At 38.8% G+C, this 19,850-nt stretch overlaps 2 protein-coding genes across 2 annotated transcripts; one reads left to right on the top strand and one right to left on the bottom strand.

The window, feature by feature from the left end:
- Positions 1-10,496: 10,496 nt before the first annotated feature.
- Positions 10,497-11,617, bottom strand: LOC115926121 (carbonyl reductase [NADPH] 1-like). Its single transcript, XM_030990616.1, has 2 exons — positions 11,441-11,617; positions 10,497-11,049 (listed from the first exon to the last, which is right to left on the bottom strand). Exons 1-2 carry the CDS (start codon positions 11,612-11,614, stop codon positions 10,843-10,845), a joined length of 381 nt encoding a protein of 126 aa, XP_030846476.1. The 5' UTR covers positions 11,615-11,617; the 3' UTR covers positions 10,497-10,842.
- A 3,774-nt stretch (positions 11,618-15,391) lies between these two features.
- LOC115926119 lies at positions 15,392-17,352 on the top strand. Its single transcript, XM_030990615.1, has 3 exons — positions 15,392-15,894; positions 16,199-16,494; positions 16,622-17,352. Exons 2-3 carry the CDS (start codon positions 16,363-16,365, stop codon positions 17,240-17,242), a joined length of 753 nt encoding a protein of 250 aa, XP_030846475.1. The 5' UTR covers positions 15,392-15,894; positions 16,199-16,362; the 3' UTR covers positions 17,243-17,352.
- Positions 17,353-19,850: the final 2,498 nt, after the last annotated feature.

Here is a 19,850-nt window from a genome sequence, read left to right as displayed (position 1 = left end):
TATTTTGATGTTGTACAAGAGCGCCTTGAGCAGTCTTTTAGAATGGATATGTGCGCTTTATAAATTGACATTATTATTATTATTATTACATATATAGAGTGGTACAAAAGACAAGGGCAAAAAGTTATGAAACACGAGAAAATACAAATATACTTGACAGGATGGCCCATGAAAAGTCGAGGGCTTATTTACAACGATGTCCTATTTAGAGAATCCGTATTGAACATGTTTAATGTTTGTATTATCTAGAGAACTGATGTCGAACATTAAGAGCAATGTTTGATAACATGGAGAATATATCTTCCATTTTTTAAAGACATTCTCAAAAATATTCAAAATTAAACCAAAACAAAAATATCAAATCTACATGGCGGAGAAAGAAAACTGATTTATATATGCAACCGATATCATATCCAGGTTTATATCATACCCTTGTATCTGTTTTCTGAGTCACAAGTGACAGGTAATACTAATGTTCTCTTTTAAAGTATGCAACATTTTATATTGCTTTAACGTAATTAGGGATGACATTCCAATATTTGATTCCGGTATAATTGAAACGATCTCCAATATTGCCTTATCTTTCGGGTAAGATAACGTTATATTGGCTATTTCTCGTATCATAATTATGTAAGTCTGTAACAAGATTGAGGTTGGTGCCAATACATGTACAATGATGTGCCATAGTATGATATATTTGATGCACGTGGTGCAGTACAAGTAGTTTTGATCTTTGATCGACTTCAAGTAGACTAGCTTTAGAAAGTTCGCTATGGCCAAATTGAGTTTTGGGACCAGTCTTCAGAAATCCTAAATCTAGGATTTCATTTCCTGTTTCCCCGGATCCATCCTTAACGTGAATCCCACCTCAAAAGCAAGCATCTCTAAAAGAAAGCATAATGTTCACAGAAAAAAACTGGTGGCAGTTTGAACAAAATCGGACAGATTTATATTTTAAAAAGGAGTATTCGCGATACGTAACCCAATAAACAGAACACTAAAAAAAAAACTCTTTTGGGAGTGTATTTTAAGCGATTTTAAAGTATGGTGCCTTTTGAACAACATTTAAACGTACCTTCGTTTAAAAAAAAAATGTGTACTCCTGTTCACGTTTTCATCTCACCTAAAAACCACCAATTTATCACGCGACTGGAGTAACGTAATCCCACTTACCTCTGTAAATCAAGTGTTTATGACCATATAACCACTTAAACCAAGCAACGATTTTTTTTTGTATCCGTTAACTGATGGTGGTGATATATAAGTCATTATTTGGTCTTTTATTGATTGGTTTCACAGATTATCCAAAGTTGATGGTAATAATCACGTTACTTACACCGGCTAATCGTCTTATTGTTCTGTCCGTGAATCTCTGGTTGTATTAAATTAATAATTCTGAGGTGTCTTACACACCTTTTTTAAATGGTTTCAAAGTTAACATGAATTTCTTGGTGATGATCACGTGGCTCAAACTGATTACTTATCTAAGCTGTGAATCCGTGATATTTAGATGTGAACAATTAGTAATTCTTCGGTGTCTTATAACACCTTTTTTAATGGTAGTCAAAGTTCCCATACGTTCCGCGGTACTGATCTCGTGACTTAAAGGAATCACACTAAGAAATATCCACTACAACTGATAATTAGAACAAATAACATATGGATGAGAAGATTTTCTCTTGAAAAACACGAATAACTTGCTCAGAAATCATATAGATATCATGGAAAGGCGTAAAATGCGATTTTCCAAGACCCCTCTCAGACCCCTGAACGTAAACCCCACACACGAGCTAGCGAGCTCCGAATACTGATTCTTAATCTTAGGTGTAAATCTGTGAATTTTTAGGTGCGAAAAATGAGTAATTCTTGGGTGTCTTAAACTTTTTTTGAAATGGTTTCACAGTTACCATTTAAGTTCCTTGGTGATAATCCCATGACTGGTCCGTGGGCCTATTTCCAGTTGAACCAGTTGACACCAGTTAATTTGCATATTGAATATGGGGTGCGTACAGATCTATGTTTTTTTAACAATTTATCTGAATTTACGGCATATTTCTTAATTACTGATGGTTTCGTTATATGCAATTCATTTCGAAAATACTACAAAATATAAATTGCCAATTATTAGGACATTTACATTTACAATTACATTCAATTAAACTAAGGGAAACATTAACTATGAACTAAAAATAAATTCAATTCAATACAAATAAATTGAACTCTGTTTTCAAGAAGTATCCAAGTCTTCTAATTTCCAATGCCTTCACATTGGAAATTGGAAATCCAGACAAACCAGTGATGTTGCCATTGTCAAATTAATTAGTACAAGTGCAATACTTGTACCAAAGATGGTACTTATAATACCAAGATAGCTCACTCTCCAGAAATTACGTGCTATTGAGTGAAGTACGCACCGGTCCGGAACGGCCGCCATGTTGGAGAGCAGGGTCTACCCGCTTGCGTGCCGTGTGCATAACCCTGTATTCACTGGACCACAGCAGGAGAGATGTATATTTAGAACTGGTCTTGACTATGCAAAAAGAAATCGAATTATCGATATGTCAATCTATACAAGACGGGAAATAAATTTCCCCTACATCTGAGAAATGGAAAAATTAGGAAGTTTTAGGGAGGGAGCACTGCATGGGAGAGCGAGAGGTGGGACGAAGTCAACAACATTACCCTTACTGTATTTAGAGCTCCCCGTTACTGGGGGGGGGGGGCTATGATCTAGGCCGTCGAACGTTGGATGAACACGAAATTTTGCACGTTTGTAGATGTTCACGAAAGTAACAAGATGGTGTAATAAATTGTTTCCTAGTATGCACATTTTTATTGTCATAGCGGTTAGCCTAATTAATTATGCAAAATGCTAATTTTTATGCATTCTACAGAAGACCCTACATATTTGTCTGTAGATTTGTGAAGAATCTAGAAAATGTATTGAATAAATGTTTCCTTCGTTTCAAATTCATGAAGAAACATAATTTTCATATTTGAAAATGCATAGTTAATTTTCATGAATTATGAATACGCAAATTACGCGATCTTTTTTGTTTTTGAAATTATGTTCAGCACAGTGAGCAAAGCCAAAAACCAATCATTTCACCTACTTTCGAAATGTATCACTTTAGTTTGTACTGGGGGGGGCCTCCCAGGGCTTGGGTTAAATTGTGATGTAAGAAAAACTCATAATTTCAATTCTGTATAGGCCGATATGTTGAGAAATATGAAACTCACTTTTTTGTTTAAAGTATGCAGTATTATTCTGAAAAGGGGCAATGCTCGTTCTAGTTTCGGGGAGGAACACCGGCGTACTGATGGGAGGAGGGGGCAGTTAAGCCCCCAAATGAACGTGGTTTATTTCTTGTTCAGGGACCCCTCAAAAGCCCCTCTTACATAGGACAAGTGCCCCTTTTCTTTTCTAATAACTGTCCTTTTCCTCTCTTTTCATCTCTGGTGAGTACGTCTTTTCAGGTGCGAGAAATTCCCCTTTTCACCCCCTGATAGTTTTGCTTTTTTTCCTTTGACTGGTACCCCTTTTCCTTGTAAATAAGGTTAATTTTTCCTTCTTAATAAGAACCCCTTCACTTTCTCTTAAATGCCACTTTTCACCTCTTAAAAGTGCCCCTTTTATTATGACACGAGCACTTTTTATTTTCTCATAACTGTCCTTTTCCCTTTTGATACATACCTACTTTTCCTCTCTCCAAAACATGCACCCCTAATTCAAGGCGGCTTAGAGCCCCGTTTCTTTAACTTTCCCTATATAGAGCTTGCTCGCATTTATAGATGTTATAGTTATGTTACTTATAAAAGAAATTTTCAATCTTCCATCATTAAATTGGGCTTAATAATAATAATATTAGAGAATATTTATGAAGCGCAAAATTTCTCTATGCGCTTTACAATCATGACATATTTGAATATATAAACAACATTAATACAACAATAAATAACAAAGTAGATAGGCAAATGAGAAAAAATATTTATTGGAAAGTTAACCAATGCACCTATAATTACACCTAAGTAAAACTATTTGACATGATATATAACAAACAAACACCCATTATGTCGAATCAACCTCCCTACCAGCAATGGACAAAGCACCTCTAGGAAACCCTCACAAATAGATAAGATTTCAGGGGGAGGGGGTTGTCTTCTTTATAAGATGTAATTTTTCGCACTGGGACGTCGCAAATCTTATAATTTTTGCTAGCTTGCTTCGCTTGCTCGAAAATTAATATTCAGACCATCACACCCAACTGCAAAGTATGTTGCTGAATTAAGCAGTATCTTGTACCACGTACAGAAAGAAACAAATATTGATATCATCCCTGGTAGTGTGGTCATATCGGAAATACAGAAAATATGTTTCGAATTTATATGGAACGGGAAAGATCGAATTAAGAGATTAATATTGCATCAAGGTTATAATGAAGGAGGGTTACGAATGACTAATTTTGATTCGTTAGTAAAAATCCAACGGATAACGTGGGAGACAAGACTATTGTACGAAGAAAAGTCAATGAGATGGAAGCTACACTTTGATTTCTGCTTCAAGATGGTAGGAGGTAGATTTATTTTCTTGTGTAACTATGATTTCAAGTTATTAAAGTTGATACTCTAAGACAATCCCAAATACTGAGATAATTACATAAATAGAAAGCTTTTAACCCCCATAATAACACCAAATGGTGTCCACCCGACAAAACAAGTTTAGAATAATAAATTTATTCGAATAAACTCTACCAAAATATCTAAGTCTGAAACCCGGAAGTGCACGTAGAGTCGGGCCTCTATCCGTGACGTCACGAACGGGACTCATGGGCTCAGTGAGGGTAAATGGCAATGATATCCCTACGTAAATGCTATCCTGTCAGAGCTTAGATTTGTTGTTGTTAAGGAGTATATTTGATGGATTTTCTGTTTTCATTTGAATGAAGAATAACTAAGCAACATTTTCCAGTCGCTGATTTCTTTTTATATCCTCATATTCACCTATTTGGTAGAGATTTAAGACTAGTTTACTGCTTAGGAATTAAAGTTAAATCGTGCATGTATGAATATAGGCGGATGCATTATATATTGTCATCAGATAAGGTACAGGAGCAGTTTTGTAAAACGAATAGGTCTAGAACTATGATAGTACTTATCATAGATGTGTGTGACTGCCTCAAAAAAGGATACAGTACCAGTTAAACATTTTATGTTGTAAAATATCAAACTTGAACGAGATCATGCAAGCGCGCTTCCTCTATAATATTTTGGCGAGTGATGCGGCTCTTGCATGAACGTTCGTGAAGCGAGCAGAATCGGGAGGTAAGACCAAGCCGCTGCTCTAGGCGCTGCTTGCTTGTGATGGAACGTACGTGCGCTAGTTATATGTTTATCGGCAATTGCAAGAGAATGAAAGCGACGTTGCCAGCTAAGAAAAACAACTAACAAAGACTTGCTCCTGACTACCGGTGTCAGAATTGGTAGATGAAGGATCTTCAGGGCCAAGGAAGGCGAAAAACATGGGAAAAGGGAAGAAGAAACCATCGGGAGATCGCTTTAGTATATGGTAATGAACTGTGCAGGCGCGCCGGAAGCAGTTTGGGATTGGGGGGGCAAACATTCCAGGGGGCTCACATTCCAGGGGCAGTGACGTAATGAGAAAAATTGTTCGGAAGGGGGGGGGGGGGAGACGAAAAATCTGCATCGCCACCAGTCTTACACGTTACATGCAGGTCCCGCGGAACGTTTTTCAAAGTGGATCAGGTAGATCGTAAATTGGCGTGGGGTCCAGGGCATGAGCCTCGGCAGGGGGTCAAGGGGATGAGCCCCCGGAAGCTCAGGGGTTTTAGGTATTTAATTACGGTTAGATGAGCATCCAGGGGCCCTCTGTAAGGCAATTGACGTGTTCCAAGGGGGGGGGGAGCCCCCAGAAGCTCAGAGGTTTAATATTTAACTACGGTCAGATGAGCATCCAGGGGCCGTCTTAGGGCCCTTGGTGTGGTCCAGGGGGCAGAGCCCCCGGAAGCTCAGGGGTTTTAGGTATTTAATTACGGTCAGATGAGCATCCAGGGGCCCGCCTTAGGGCCCTTGGTGGGGTCCAGGGGGCAGAGCCCCCGGAAGCTCAGGGGTTTTAGGTATTTAATTAAGGTCAGATGAGCATCCAGGGGCCGCCTTAGGGCCCCTGGTGGGGCCCAGGGGGCAAAGCCCGGGAAGCTCAGGGGTTTGAGGTATTTAATAACGGTCACATGAGCATCCAGGGGCCCGCCTTAGGGCCCTTGGTGGGGTCCAGGGGGCAGAGCCCCCTGAAGCTCAGGGGTTTTAGGTATTTAATTAAGGTCAGATGAGCATTTTTTATACCTTATTTGTGACATTGGCAGGTCACTTTTTTTTCTTCTCCGTCTTTCTTTCTTTTTCTCTTTAACATACTTTTTCAAAAAGGAGGGGGGGGAGGTCGAGCTCAGCCACTTTGCAGACCATGACATAAAGGCTTCTAAATAAGCGTATTTCGCCTGACTGTAATTTGGGAATTTCTTATTTTCCAACAAACGCATAAAAAGGTATGACTTACAAGAAAAATGGAGAAAAAATGCCGGAAAATCATGTCACAACATCAACATTTGTAAATTACTTGTTTCGAATAAGAAATACATCACCCCCCCCCCCCCCCATCAGTACGCCAGCGTTCAGTGGCTCATGTCTTCTCACCCCTATAACAAAAAAAACGGACACGCTTTCCCATTCTCGCACAATATGTCCACGATATGCGCGTATCGCTATTATAGAGATCTCCATTGATAAATACCGTATAGGTGGCATGCGCAATGTTTATGAAATTTAATTCCTGTGAACTTTCCTTTTTCTTTGAATGGAATTGTATACAGATGATTGTATATGTGATTTAATTTAGGTTTTTATTATTGTTACGTTCTTTTGGATTAAAAATACAAACCATGTTTACTCCTTTACTGTTTGTTTTTGTTTTTTTGGAGGGGGGGGGCGTTTTGGGGGGGCAAAAATGCGTTTTGCCCCCCCACTTTTTTGACTGGGGGGGCAACTGCCCCCCCTGCCCCCCCCCCACTTCCGGCGCCTATGGAACTGTGCATGGGTAGACAGCTACTGTTCACTCCGTGCCTGGGCCGATTTCAACACCAAAACAAAAATTACATGGTGAAAATATCGACTAATAGCACATCGTTGGCATGTATGTCATAATTTTTAAAAGGGGAATTGATATTAATACTATGAAGTACTAGGGGAAGGTAAAGAATTGTACATAGAATTATGATTTATTAGACTTTTCAGCCTTTGAAACAAAAATATGCAGAAAATCGTATCACTCTGCACATGTTTGCTATGGAACATCCGGGTACGTGAATATACTCTTTCCCGGACGTGAGGTCATAAATAGTAGACCAGCGCCGTGACTGATTTTTTATGCAAAGAGAGGCGGATATTTTCGACATTTCAATTGAGGATTTCGAGTAGACAGAATTTTTTTGTGATATACTAAGTAATTGAAAAACTTAAAAATAACATATACTTGCCGTAGGTAACAAATTAAGGGATATTTATTTGCTTAGTGTGTCAACTTTAAGTTTCAAAGTACCTAAATTCTATTGGGAATTGATTAAAGCATGGGAAGAGTTTGATTAGAAGTTTGTAGGAATTTTGAATAAAAGAATAATCCAATTATTGTTAACAATAACAATTTCTTTTATTTAACCATAATTTGTGGCTTACACCCCGTAAATAAGATTGAGGATTTTGTTTTTGTTTTTTTGATGAGTTGTTTACATGCAATGTAATTTCAGTTCAAGATATTTTTGTTGAAAAGGGCATGCAGTCAATATATCATTTTTGACATTTGGGGTCAAAGGAAACAAAATTGTTGATGTACGGAATATTGGGGAATCTATTTTGAGAAGCGGAAAAGGGGATAACTGGAGTTCAGTTGATGTAAAACAATATGATAATCTAATGCAGTTTAAAGGTACTGTGAAGCTCCTCAGAGATTTATTTTTGAGAAAGGTATATGAATATTTTAATGGAGAAGTTACAAAATATATTTGTTTTGAAGATTAATGATGGACAGGGATTTTCAGATTTTTCAAATGAGGTATGTGGGGAGATATTTAGTAGGCCTAGGAAAGTTACTCTTGTTAACAGACTAAGAGAAATTCAATATAAACTGCTTCCTGGAGCAATATATACTAGAGAACACTGATTGAGATTCGGCTTTGTTGAAGATAACTTGTGCTTATTTTGTAAGCAAAAGATTGAAACATATTAACACTTGTTCTGTGTGTATAGTGCAGTGACGGATGGTGGCCCCTGACAAATAGGCAAACAAATATTTTTTTTGTTTTTGATTTTTATTTATATTTTGTTGCTCAAAGGGGGGGGGGTGATGAGTAAACAAAAAGTAGAGCTCCATACCCCCCCCCCCCTCCCCCTCTATTGAGCCTAAAACCAAAAATTAGTGCTCACCACAAAGGGGGAAAGGGGGGGGAGATCGTTGAACACCAAAAAGGATTGGGTCTCACTATGTTGAACAGGCTGCAAGCCGCCGCCTATTCACAGGCGCTATCCCACTACTGCTCCACACGGGGACTTTTGCCTGCTGCGTTTCCGCCCTGGGCCAGTACGTCTCTCCTTAGACGACCTGGTTGGCCAGTCCTCCGACCAATCAACCATATCGATGCCGAGCTTAGCGTGGACGCCCGATCGCCATAGAACGACGACATACAGGACTCCCGCTCTCAAGCGATCCACCAACCCCGACTTCCAAGTAGCTGGATTACAGGCGCACGCCACAACGCCCGGTCAAGTGATAATAGCGAACATAGAGCAATGCAGATGAGCTTCCGATTTGATTTGTTTTTCCTGTAGAGGGCGCGCGTGTGTGTGTTTTATACGTAGTGTCCCTTTACACTATGTTTACCCCGGCCCCTCCACTCAGGTTTCAAAATGACCGCATGCGTGTTGCCAAAATGTCCTTTTCGTAACAAAAGAAAAAGGTCGAGCCGTATTGACTTTACACACCGGACTTTTGCTGAAAAGGGGGGTGCGGAAAAAGGCTCGTATACAAAAGAAAAAGGTCGAGCCGTATTGACTTTACACACCGGACTTTTGCTGAAAAGGGGGGGTCGGTTGGAACACGCATATGCGTACCCTAAATAACACTGAGTGGGGGGGGGCCGGGATGTTTACGTACAAATCCTATGTTATTATTCCCCCTCAGAATATGCCCCCTCAGAATATGCCCTTTTTCCCCTCCTTTTTTTATTTTACCAGTGGACATTATCCTGACTGTGACTGAGATTGTATAGTTGAACTTAAATGATAACAGCGACCCCGAACAAGTAATGTTTGATGAAAACATTATAACAATCTGTTATATGAATTATTTTGTGTACATATAATAGGTCTACCATTTCCAGAGAAACATATTCCCCGAAACAAAATATTTAGTTTTTCATTATTCTTTAATGATGCCATTCATACATAAACAATTCATCTTGTATACAATAGCCAAGAAACGGTAAGAACAGAAATAAAAAAATAATTGCTTGTTTATCTCAGCTACGACAATCCACCTTCATTTGGCTATTTACATTGAGCACCAATTAGAAGAAGAAGAAAGAAACGATTGAATGAAATGAATTATAATTATAACATCCTCCCCCATCTCCCCTTCCCTTAAAATGAAAATGATGATTAGTATTACTTTACCTTACACACGATTCCAAACTGTATTAGCGCCCTCTATAAGAAAGAAGAATGTTCCCAAATCGCTACCTCTTCTTAGATTACCTGTCACTAATTTGATTTCGCTAAAATATCCCAAGATGATCACTTTACAAGGTGTAATACACGATTGTCCAAGGGATTTAGATGGACTTCCTAGTGTAGAGAGCGAGGAGACTTTTCGAAATGAATTATATATTATGACACACCCTTTAGTTAAAGGAGATTTAGTGTCTATGGGAAGAACGTCCTTGTCAACAGAAGTTGATTTTTAAAAGGACCCACAAAAAGAATTATCCAAGGCTTAAAGATACAATGTCCCTTTTGCAGACAACATCACATTATGTAGAACTGTGCAGGAATTATAAATATGTCATGTATGTCCTATCTGTGGAATTTAAACGTTAGCAGTGTCCTAATATTAAAATTATGCAAGGAAACCTGTTTACTTGCTTTACTTCACTGTTAGACACTATTGAGTGACTGACTGACTTTTTCTTCTTTGGTAATAGCATAAATAAAATGAGCTTTTAAGGGCACATGAGCATTTTGTCTACTTCAATAACCCACTACTTGTAATGGCCAAAATTAAACTGATTGAATCTTTGCGCAGCATAAAACATACAATCATTCGGTACAATGGTCTGAAAATCAGACTATTACTTACTGGCTCTGTAGCTCTTAGATCGATTCGACAACTAATAGTCGTTATTTTCCCACTTAAAGACATTTTCAAGCATCCCATTTTTTAGGGAAGTTCTAAATTAGTATTATCTTTTAAATGCCGTTGGAATTTAACCAAAACGAAAGGGCTTGAAAATGTCTTTTTGAGGGAAAATAACGACCGTTAGCTGTCAATTCGACTTATGGGATTGCAATCCTTTTATTAAATTGTCTGATTGCTCTCATGGTATCACAAAGCTAAATTATGTCCACGGTTCAGACTGTTTGTAGACAGTTTGAGGTTAAGATTACAGTTTACTTGCGGCACGAAAGTACATTAGTCCGAACAGCACAGGATATTTTCATCATAATCATGCGTAAATATTCATCCTTTGGGTCCATTTCAGTTGACAAATTCAGCTCTACTGGATGTCATATTTGGATGGAGACGTCAGTGTTGATAAAGTCATATATCTTTCTTTTCAATAAGAACTGTCCGTTTGGCTCTTTCACGCCTGGTGGAAGAAGTGCTAATAAAACTGGAGTATCTGCGCCCTCTACGGTCGTAACCTTGTTGCCTCCATATTGGTTGTCCGGTAAGTCAGCGGTCATGTCGGTTTGTACAAAGCCTGGGCAACACTGGGAACAACAAGAAACAAAGTATAATGGAATCAAAGGCTACGCACATTCTTGGTTTAAGCGTCTGCTTTACGTTTTCTCAGAATTATTAAAGATTGGTCCACCAATATGATCCCGCGGGGGTCAGTTTTGTTTTGCTTTACACGACAGGTGAGCATCACGTGACGTCTCCCGATGAGGTTAACTGTAGCTCATTTTTAAATTGTTTACTTTTTCACAAAAATATGCAAGTGGAGAAGAAATTGAAAAAAATGAGACAAGGAGCAAATGTCCGGTCGCCCCTTTACTTAGTCTGCGGGGAGGAGTTTCTTAATATAAATGTTTGAGAGGGATTCGTCAAAGATATATTCTCAGTGGACCATAATATCGGTGTACCAGCTACTGTACTTACCGCATTGACAAGTATATCCTGTTTCGATTCATCTAGTGATATCTTTTCAGCCTGTATCTTTGACAGTAGGATAACACCGAGTTTACCAACCCCATAGGACCATTCTGACCATCCGTTTGCTGCGTTAGTTTCCATCTTGCAGCACCTGCAAATGAAAATGCACGTAGTCCCCATAATAAAGGTTAGAATTTCCTCTGGCATAAATCATTGTAAATCAAAGCGAGTACACGTACCTAATGGATTTGATTACGCTCACCAGGTGCCGTGCTACTACCGTGCTATGTTTTACGGCTCCATATGACTGTTTACGGCGCCACACAATCACAGGAAGCCCGTGCGATATTCGCAAGAAGTTTTTGCGGTTTTACAAGGAATATAAGCACGTGTCACCTACGTTCATCAACAAACAGGCAGAGATTATTGGACATGTTCAACAGCCACCCACAGGAGCATGTACGGAAGTTTAAACTTGCAGCGAGAAGGCGACTTGATTAACATGCCAAGATGCTTGGTTTTAGTCGAGAAAGCGAGGTGGTGAGTTGTTTAAACTCACAAAGGCGCCTTGTTTAAGAAGAGGAGGGAAGAACGCGAATCGTTAAAGGTCATCAAGTCACCTTCTCGACTTCAACAAGACGCATTGGCTAACAACTTCGCCTTAAACAAAACGCCTATGTCAAGTTATATAAGTTGCCTTCTTGCTTCACGTTTAAGCGTGCCTGCAAAACAATGTGCAGACCCGTGCTTCGACGCTTTGGAGGGGATGTACTAGGATGTAGCATCATATTTGGCTTTGACAGAGTCATCCAAAAATGACATCACCTCCCCAAAAGAGTGGTTTTTACGTCATGAACTAATCGTAATTAAAAGGAAGCATGGCTGTTTATTTAAAGAGAAGGTTGAGTTCTGGGAAGAGGTGAAAATAATTTGTGAGCATTACTCATTCTTATTATGCAAGTGTGGAAGAACATCAGATAAGACATGTTCCCTGAAAAGCATGGCTCTTCAAATGCCTTCATATTCTAAATATGCATGTAACATCGTAAAAATCGGGGGCCGGCTTTTTACGCCACGTGTTTGTGTAGTCCCATATACATCTTTCTGTGTACAGTGTTTGTAATTTTACCAAGACTTGGCCAAGTTTCTTATCATTTTGATGATTCCAGAACCTTGCAATACACACAAATTCTTATATGCTATATGATCAACCCTTTCTTGTCGGTTCCACACCGTTTCTTTCACAATGCAATCGCATGACCAGAACTCAACTTCATCTTTAAGTGAACGACCAAGGTAAGAGGCGAGATGGTTCAGTGGTAGAGCAGTGTTTTCTTAACTGGGAGATCCCGGGTTCGAAAATGCGCAAGTGCCCTTTGGTAAGGCATTAATTGTAATTGTCGAGGCCCTTGGAGAGGCCTTAAAGTCATAGTTTCCCATTACGAGAATACACATGCGTTTTTAGCAGTCAATTAAAATAAACACACCATCATACCAAGTAAAGTTTTCGACTGCCACTACCGTACAAACTATTGACGTATTATAACAGTTGTGTGGGTGTTGTTCTTTCTTTTTCGGGGGGGGGGTGAAGATAAACTACTTTTAAAAAATCAATACAGTTGTTTACACATGTACCATTCAATTTTGTTACGGTCACCTCTAATAATAATAATATGTCTTGTTTACCCAGGGTAGCCTCATCAGTATTCATACTGTTCTTTTTGAGTGCCCTGTAATCATATTATTACCCCGGTCATCGGATTCAGGCTTACCCACACACAATGTACCGGTATGCACATTCTCCACTCCATGGGGAGCATACCAGCCAGGCGTAATTTTACAAGCGCACACTTGCTAATCTAAGCACATTAGCTTTCGCATCCTACCGGGTACCCATTTAACACCTGGGTGGAGAGTGGAAAATATACATCAATGTCTTGTCAAAGGACATTAATCAAGTAAAGGTGGCCCATAATGGATCATGGTAACTGATTTGAGACCTTGGCATCGTTTCTAGAAACCTTCATAAGTAGGCGTAGAAGTTCACCAACATCCCATTGAAATGCATGTTCGATTTAATTCACGTGTTCCATGAGTTGTTGGTGAACTTGTACGTAGGATGGTTTTGTGAAACGCCGCCCTGGTTCACATGAGGAAAACGGCCCGTCTACTCCATACCCTACTAAGTCCCTTGCTTACTCGGGTTTTAAGACATCACTTTCACGGGGCAAATCTGAGGATTAGGTTCTTCCCTAGACCCCCTTCCCCAAGTAATCCAAAGTCTAATCCTCTTAATGAGGGAGGGACCGCTAGCTATTACATAATCACCTCCACCACAATGGCTTCAATGTCAATATAGGGTCGAGAGGTGCCAGATTAACTGTGTTTTCTTTCTCTCTTTCTAGTTTGTACTGTGTATGGTGGTGTGACCAGTAAGATTTCGAAAATCTGATATCCCCAATGGAAAGAGGAACTTAAAATTACCCAGATATGAAATTCTCTTTGAAATTGTGTACGAAATTGTGAAAATATTGACAAAAGATCGGCAAATTTTGCAACCTTTTGCATCAATTTACCGATAACGGTCTGAAAATCTTCAATTTGAGAGCAGATTTCCTCAAAATTGTAAGTAAAAAATGGTACCAACTGATTGTATGATGTCTTGCCTTGCAAATTATGATATTACCTTATTTTTGATGCATCACATTTTTTGATAAATCAACTGTAAACCCCCGTGCGTGAAGTTAGGTCTCGTTGTTTTTATGACCTTTTTAGATTCAGCGCGCATGCACGATCGGCCGGACATCGAATTTTTAGATCGCGATATCTCCGAAATCCTTGCACGATAATTTGTTTTAGTTGAACCAATCTGTAGCAAAAAACTTTGCCGTCCATTTGGTAATCATTGAAATAAATAAATTTGTGTAGAATATGAGAAATTATAGATCGAATATCACATTTTGTAATGTGTTCTAAAATGTCCGCGAACTTTGGTCACCCCTTCATACTTGAACTTGTGCTATGCCTATTGTACTTCTCCTTCCTCCAGTTTTCGGAGATCGGCGACAGACCGCCGAGAAGAGGGTACCGTAGTCCTATTGTTGGATGTGTGTGTTTGTGTGTCCCGGTGGAGGGGTCCGGGGGCGGCGTCCGGGGGCCGGGGGTGCTGTGAAATTTCTCAGTAGTTCAGTAACTAGACGATGATATGTGGAGCGGGTGTGTTGTCTGTGTCTTTATGCGAAAATAATGATATGGTTGGCCTACAGGAGTTTTAAAGTAAAAGAAATGTGATCTTTTTATTTGAAATGTATCGATATTAAAAATCTGCCATTGCTGTATAGACTCTAGAATGATTTTGAAATGCAAATGATTCGCAAGTATGGCAGTGTGTCCAAACTTCGCGGATGTCCATATTTCGCGGACATGCAGTCGCATAATTCGATAAGACAAAATAGTATCTTTTGAAATTTTGAAAATCCGATATCATCAACAGAAAGAGCAACCTAAAATTACCTTCAGGTGCAAATTTCTCTGTCAGTCTGTGAATAGGGAATAAATTGTGAAAATATTGACAAGGGATCGGCAAATTTTGGTGTCATTTGTGTCCGTTCCAGGAAAATCCGAACTCCCCGACAAGGGTCTGGAAATCATCATTTTGCGAGCAGATACCATCAAAATTGTGAGAAAGAAGGAATATAAAGAGATTGTATGACATTAATACCTGCATGCATTTGATGCAATAATTATAGAACTCCTTGTATTTATGCCTTAGGGAGATGTCCCCCCCCCCCCCCATTTATTAGAAAAACACTGTCAATTTTTTATAATTCCATTTGATTTAGTAATATTTAATTAAGCTAAATCCCCAGTTTAGGGTGAAAATTTGCACTAGAAGTACCTTAAATAGTTGATTAATAGCAATTAATTTGTGTGAATTAATGACATTCGGGTGCTTGAAAACTAAAATCTGAACTAAATATCTAAAATGGTGCAGTTTCTTTTTTTCAATCTAGTTTGTAGAGTAGGATATCATTTTGAAGGGCACTTTCTGCTCTACAAGAATCACTCAATGTGTAAAGTGTTTGCTGCCATCTGTAGGTTAAGACCTGAACAATCTTGCATTCCTACCACATGACATTGCATGCTGTCACACTCACAGTGTATCACATTCGTACACCAAAATGCCACGAAAACACCAGGGATTTGTCAAAAAGAGGAAAGGTTTCAATGGAACCAGGTGGGATGGTGTTAAAAGAGCCAAATAAGATGATACTACAGTTCCTCTACAAGAGACAGCTTCAGAAAGGAAGCTAAAGCTCAACAATTCCCCTGCAGCCCAAAAAACACAGCCCTGCCCCACCCATTAGGAAACGCGTCATGTTTTGGAGGGCTATTACTTGATCAGTGGGCCTCTCCTGACATCTGCCCTAAAAGAAGCTCATGTACTGTATGCCCAGGAGGTAAGATAATGTTAAAACATGTATTTCATATGATGAGTGTAATGTTTGTTTAGTTTTTGCTTACTTTAAAAGGTTAATAATTATAACCCTGATTAGATATCAAGCTCGAGTGAAGCTCAAATTTAATCTGCCTGAAAGCTAATCATGCTAGATCTACAATAATTTAAACATTTCTTGAAAAGATCTATATATATTCACAAAAATAAATATGAAATAAAGTGTATATCTATTTGTACATATTGAGGGAGATGTAACTAGGTCTACATCATTAACATGTTCCTTTATTATATGATTGCACTTGCAGGACACCTAATTCCACTAGAGGATGCATCAAAACGGAATGGGTTACGATCATTCCTCATCCTACAGTGTTCTGTCTGTAAGGCAGAGCACTCATTCCTCACCTCTGAAAATATCTTCAAGGGAAAAAGGCCAGAGTCCTGTTCCGATATTAACAGGAGGGCAGTAATGGCAGCATCAGAGGTTGGACTGGGCAGAGTGGGACTTGCTGATCTCACCAGTATACTTGGACTCCCCCCGCCACCAGTTCAGCAGAGCTACCAGCGCCATTTGAAAAATATAGCAAAGGCTAAAAAAACGGTAAGATACATCATTCCAAGTATTTGTCAAAAAGAAAATATCAGAATGAAGCTATCATTTTAGAGTATCTCCTGCTTTTGCATAAACATGTCACTAATAAGCTGTTTTATTTTTATTTTATTGACAGGCTGCCGAAGACCAAATGAAGGATGCCGCACAGCACCTGAGGGACAAGGCTAGGGAGAAGGACCCCTCCATCGGACCTGACGATATTGTTGATGTGGCAGTCTCATTCGATGGTACATGGCATAGGCGTGGGCACTCGTCGAATCATGGGGTGGGGGTGGTGATTTCAGTAGATACGGGCGAGGTTTTAGATCAGGAGGTTTTGTCAAAAATATGTGGGGAATGTAATGCTAAGAAGGGATGGGATAAGGAGGGGGAGAGGTATAAGAAGTGGGAGGCTGGGCATTCATGTGATGGGGGTCACAAGGGTAGTAGTGGGGGGGGGGGGGTGGAAGCAATAGCAGCTCAAACTATGTGGCGTAGGGCAGTAACTCAATATAGATTAAGATATAAATTCATGGTTAGTGATGGGGATAGCAGTTCTTTTAAGAAGATAGAAGAGATCTATGGGGAAGGGCATAAGGTATATAAGATGGAGTGTGTAGGGCATGTAGGGAAAAGGATGTATAAAGCTTTGGACAACTTTCGCAAGGATCATTCCTGTCAAAAATTAAGTGATGGTAAGAGGGTAGGGTATGGGAAGGGGAACATCAGACACACAATCAATAGGAAGATTATCTAGGTTATGTAGGGGCGCTATTCTAAGAATGCTAATAGGGACGCGTTAGATAATGTAGAAGATAAGGCTAAATCTGTAGGAAAAATGCGCAGGGCGGTATTCTGTTCTTTATCACTCTGTAATGCTGAGTGATAATGACGTGCGTCACCAGTACTGTCCCGACAATGGCTGGTGTGAGTACAAAAACAAAGGCAAACTGGATTACAACGAGAATCACTTAGACCTTGTGTTTCTCAAGTATCTGTTGCCTACATATTCACGCGACTCAGTGCTCCAGATCTCCTTGAGAGATGCCTCCCAGGTATCACCCATAACCAGAATGAGAGCTTCAATGCTCTCATCTGGAAAAGGTGCCCTAAACACCTGTGGAGAGGTTCACGTGTTGTTCGAACTGCAGTCCACCTTGCAGCTCTTTCGTTCAACTGTGGCGCAGAGAATGGACGCTACAGAACTTCCAAACACCTAAATCTCAGAATGGGAGCTCATGCCATTCAAGCAGCGCGTAGAAGGGATTTCATTAGACTAAGTAATCCTAAATATAAAGCTAGTAAAGTAATGAAGAAACTTAGGGAACTACGTAGGAGAGCTAAGAAAACTAGGGAAGAAGAAGAAGAAGAGAGGGATGGGGGGTCATATTCGACGGGTGCCCACTAATGTTATAGAGACGAGATCATTTTCAATATAACTACATTATATTGTGCGTCAATTGACCCATTTTGAAATTGGTCTTGGCTCTATAGCATTATGCATGTATATATTTGAATATTTTATCATGTTTGTAAATATCTACTCAATTTAATTTTCCTGCTGTATATACTCGTTCATAGTTTTATCCAATTTTCCTGATGTATATATTCGTTAACATTTTTATCCAATTTTCATGATGTATATACTCTTTAATAGTTTTTATCCAATTTTCACGATGTAAATATTTCTTACTTTTTATGAATTTAGTTTTCTTTTTTATGAATTTAGATGTCTTTTCTTGTTCTGTTTTCTTTAGTTTCCTATACACATGTAGGATACTATTGGATACCAGCTCCGCACTGCCCTCATCATTAAACTCCCTTTCAGCATCTGTATTCGGGGAAGTTTCAGCTACATTAACAGATATATACGCTGGTAGCTGAGCTTCCCCACCAAAGTAGTTTAGTTATTTATTTATATATTTCTAATTGACTTCTCTTGTAAAATGTATTTATTTTGATCTCTAACATTGTAAATATAAAATTATTAATAAAATTATCTGTATATATCGGAAAAGAACGAGTGACGCATCTTTTGTGACCGTCTTGGTAACATGTGTATGTATCTAAAATGCAAGGCCTTTTATTTTCTTTATTTTCTCAAAAGTAAGATTCTCAGTTGCATGTTTGTATTAATGATTGTGTGAGAATGCAATGATGGATTGAGTTCAAACTTAGTGTTCTGCTTGTGGGATGTATGTACTGATGTATGTATTGATCCATTTTTAAAAACAAGTTACCATTTTCTCACAATTAGCTTATGAATATATAATTAGCTAATCATGAATTTGATAGGACATTAAAAATCATTAACAAATAATGAGAGATGTTTGCTAACAAAATAATGAATACAATCCATCAACAAAGCACATTTCCACAAATTTTCAAGGTGACCCCATTAGTAGTTCATGAAAGAGAGCAAATATAAGTATTTCTTATGTATTTCTTTGTATGCTAATTAGCCACACGTGGTGTCATATTTCAAGCGCAAAAAAAAAAATTCATTAATAAATAACCTTTGCATGTAAAAACTTTTTTCTGATTGAAATGATGTGAAGACTCGAGAGAGAGAAAAAGGTCTACTTAAAAGCGGCAAGCCTATACCTCCCACTTGCCTCAGAAGACTGAGAGAATAGACGACTCGACTCGAGCAAAGTGATGTGTTCGAACCCGACTTGATAGTAGTCTATAACACAAGCTTGCTTAATGATTTGAGTAGTTTTACAAACAATATACAAAACGAACTAAGTCCTCTACTATACTCTGGATTTGAGTCCATATAAAGTGAACTTATGAAATGAAGCTAAAATTCTGTTTGGTAACCTTGAAGGATGATATAGTTAAAACATTGGTTTTATTTCTCTCTCTCTCGAGAGAAAAAAGGTCTACTTAAAAGCGGCAAGCCTATACCTCCCACTTGCCTCAGAAGACTGAGAGAATAGACGACTCGACTCGAGCAAAGTGATGTGTTCGAACCCGACTTGATAGTAGTCTATAACACAAGCTTGCTTAATGATTTGAGTAGTTTTACAAACAATACACAAAACGAACTAAGTCCTTTACTATACCCTGACTTTGAGTCCATATAAAGTGAACTTATGAAATGAAGCTAAAATTCTTTTTGGTAACCTCGAAGGATGATATAGTTAAAACATTGGTTTTATTTCTCTCTCTCGAGAGAGAAAAAAGGTCTACTAAAAAGCCTATGTCTCCCGCTTCCTACAAAGAGTAGAAGAATGTGATGTGTTGAAACCCGACTTGATAGTAGTCTATAACACAAGCTTGCTTAATGATTTGAGTAGTTTTACAAACAATATACAAAACGAATTAAGTCCTTTACTATACCCTGGATTTGAGTCCATATA

Source organism: Strongylocentrotus purpuratus, unplaced genomic scaffold (genome assembly GCF_000002235.5).
Source record: "Strongylocentrotus purpuratus isolate Spur 01 unplaced genomic scaffold, Spur_5.0 spur5_scaffold_19, whole genome shotgun sequence".
Lineage (NCBI taxonomy): Eukaryota > Metazoa > Echinodermata > Echinoidea > Camarodonta > Strongylocentrotidae > Strongylocentrotus > Strongylocentrotus purpuratus.
The sequence above is the reverse complement of the archived record's forward strand: the minus strand, read 5'-3'. Positions and strand labels throughout refer to the sequence as shown.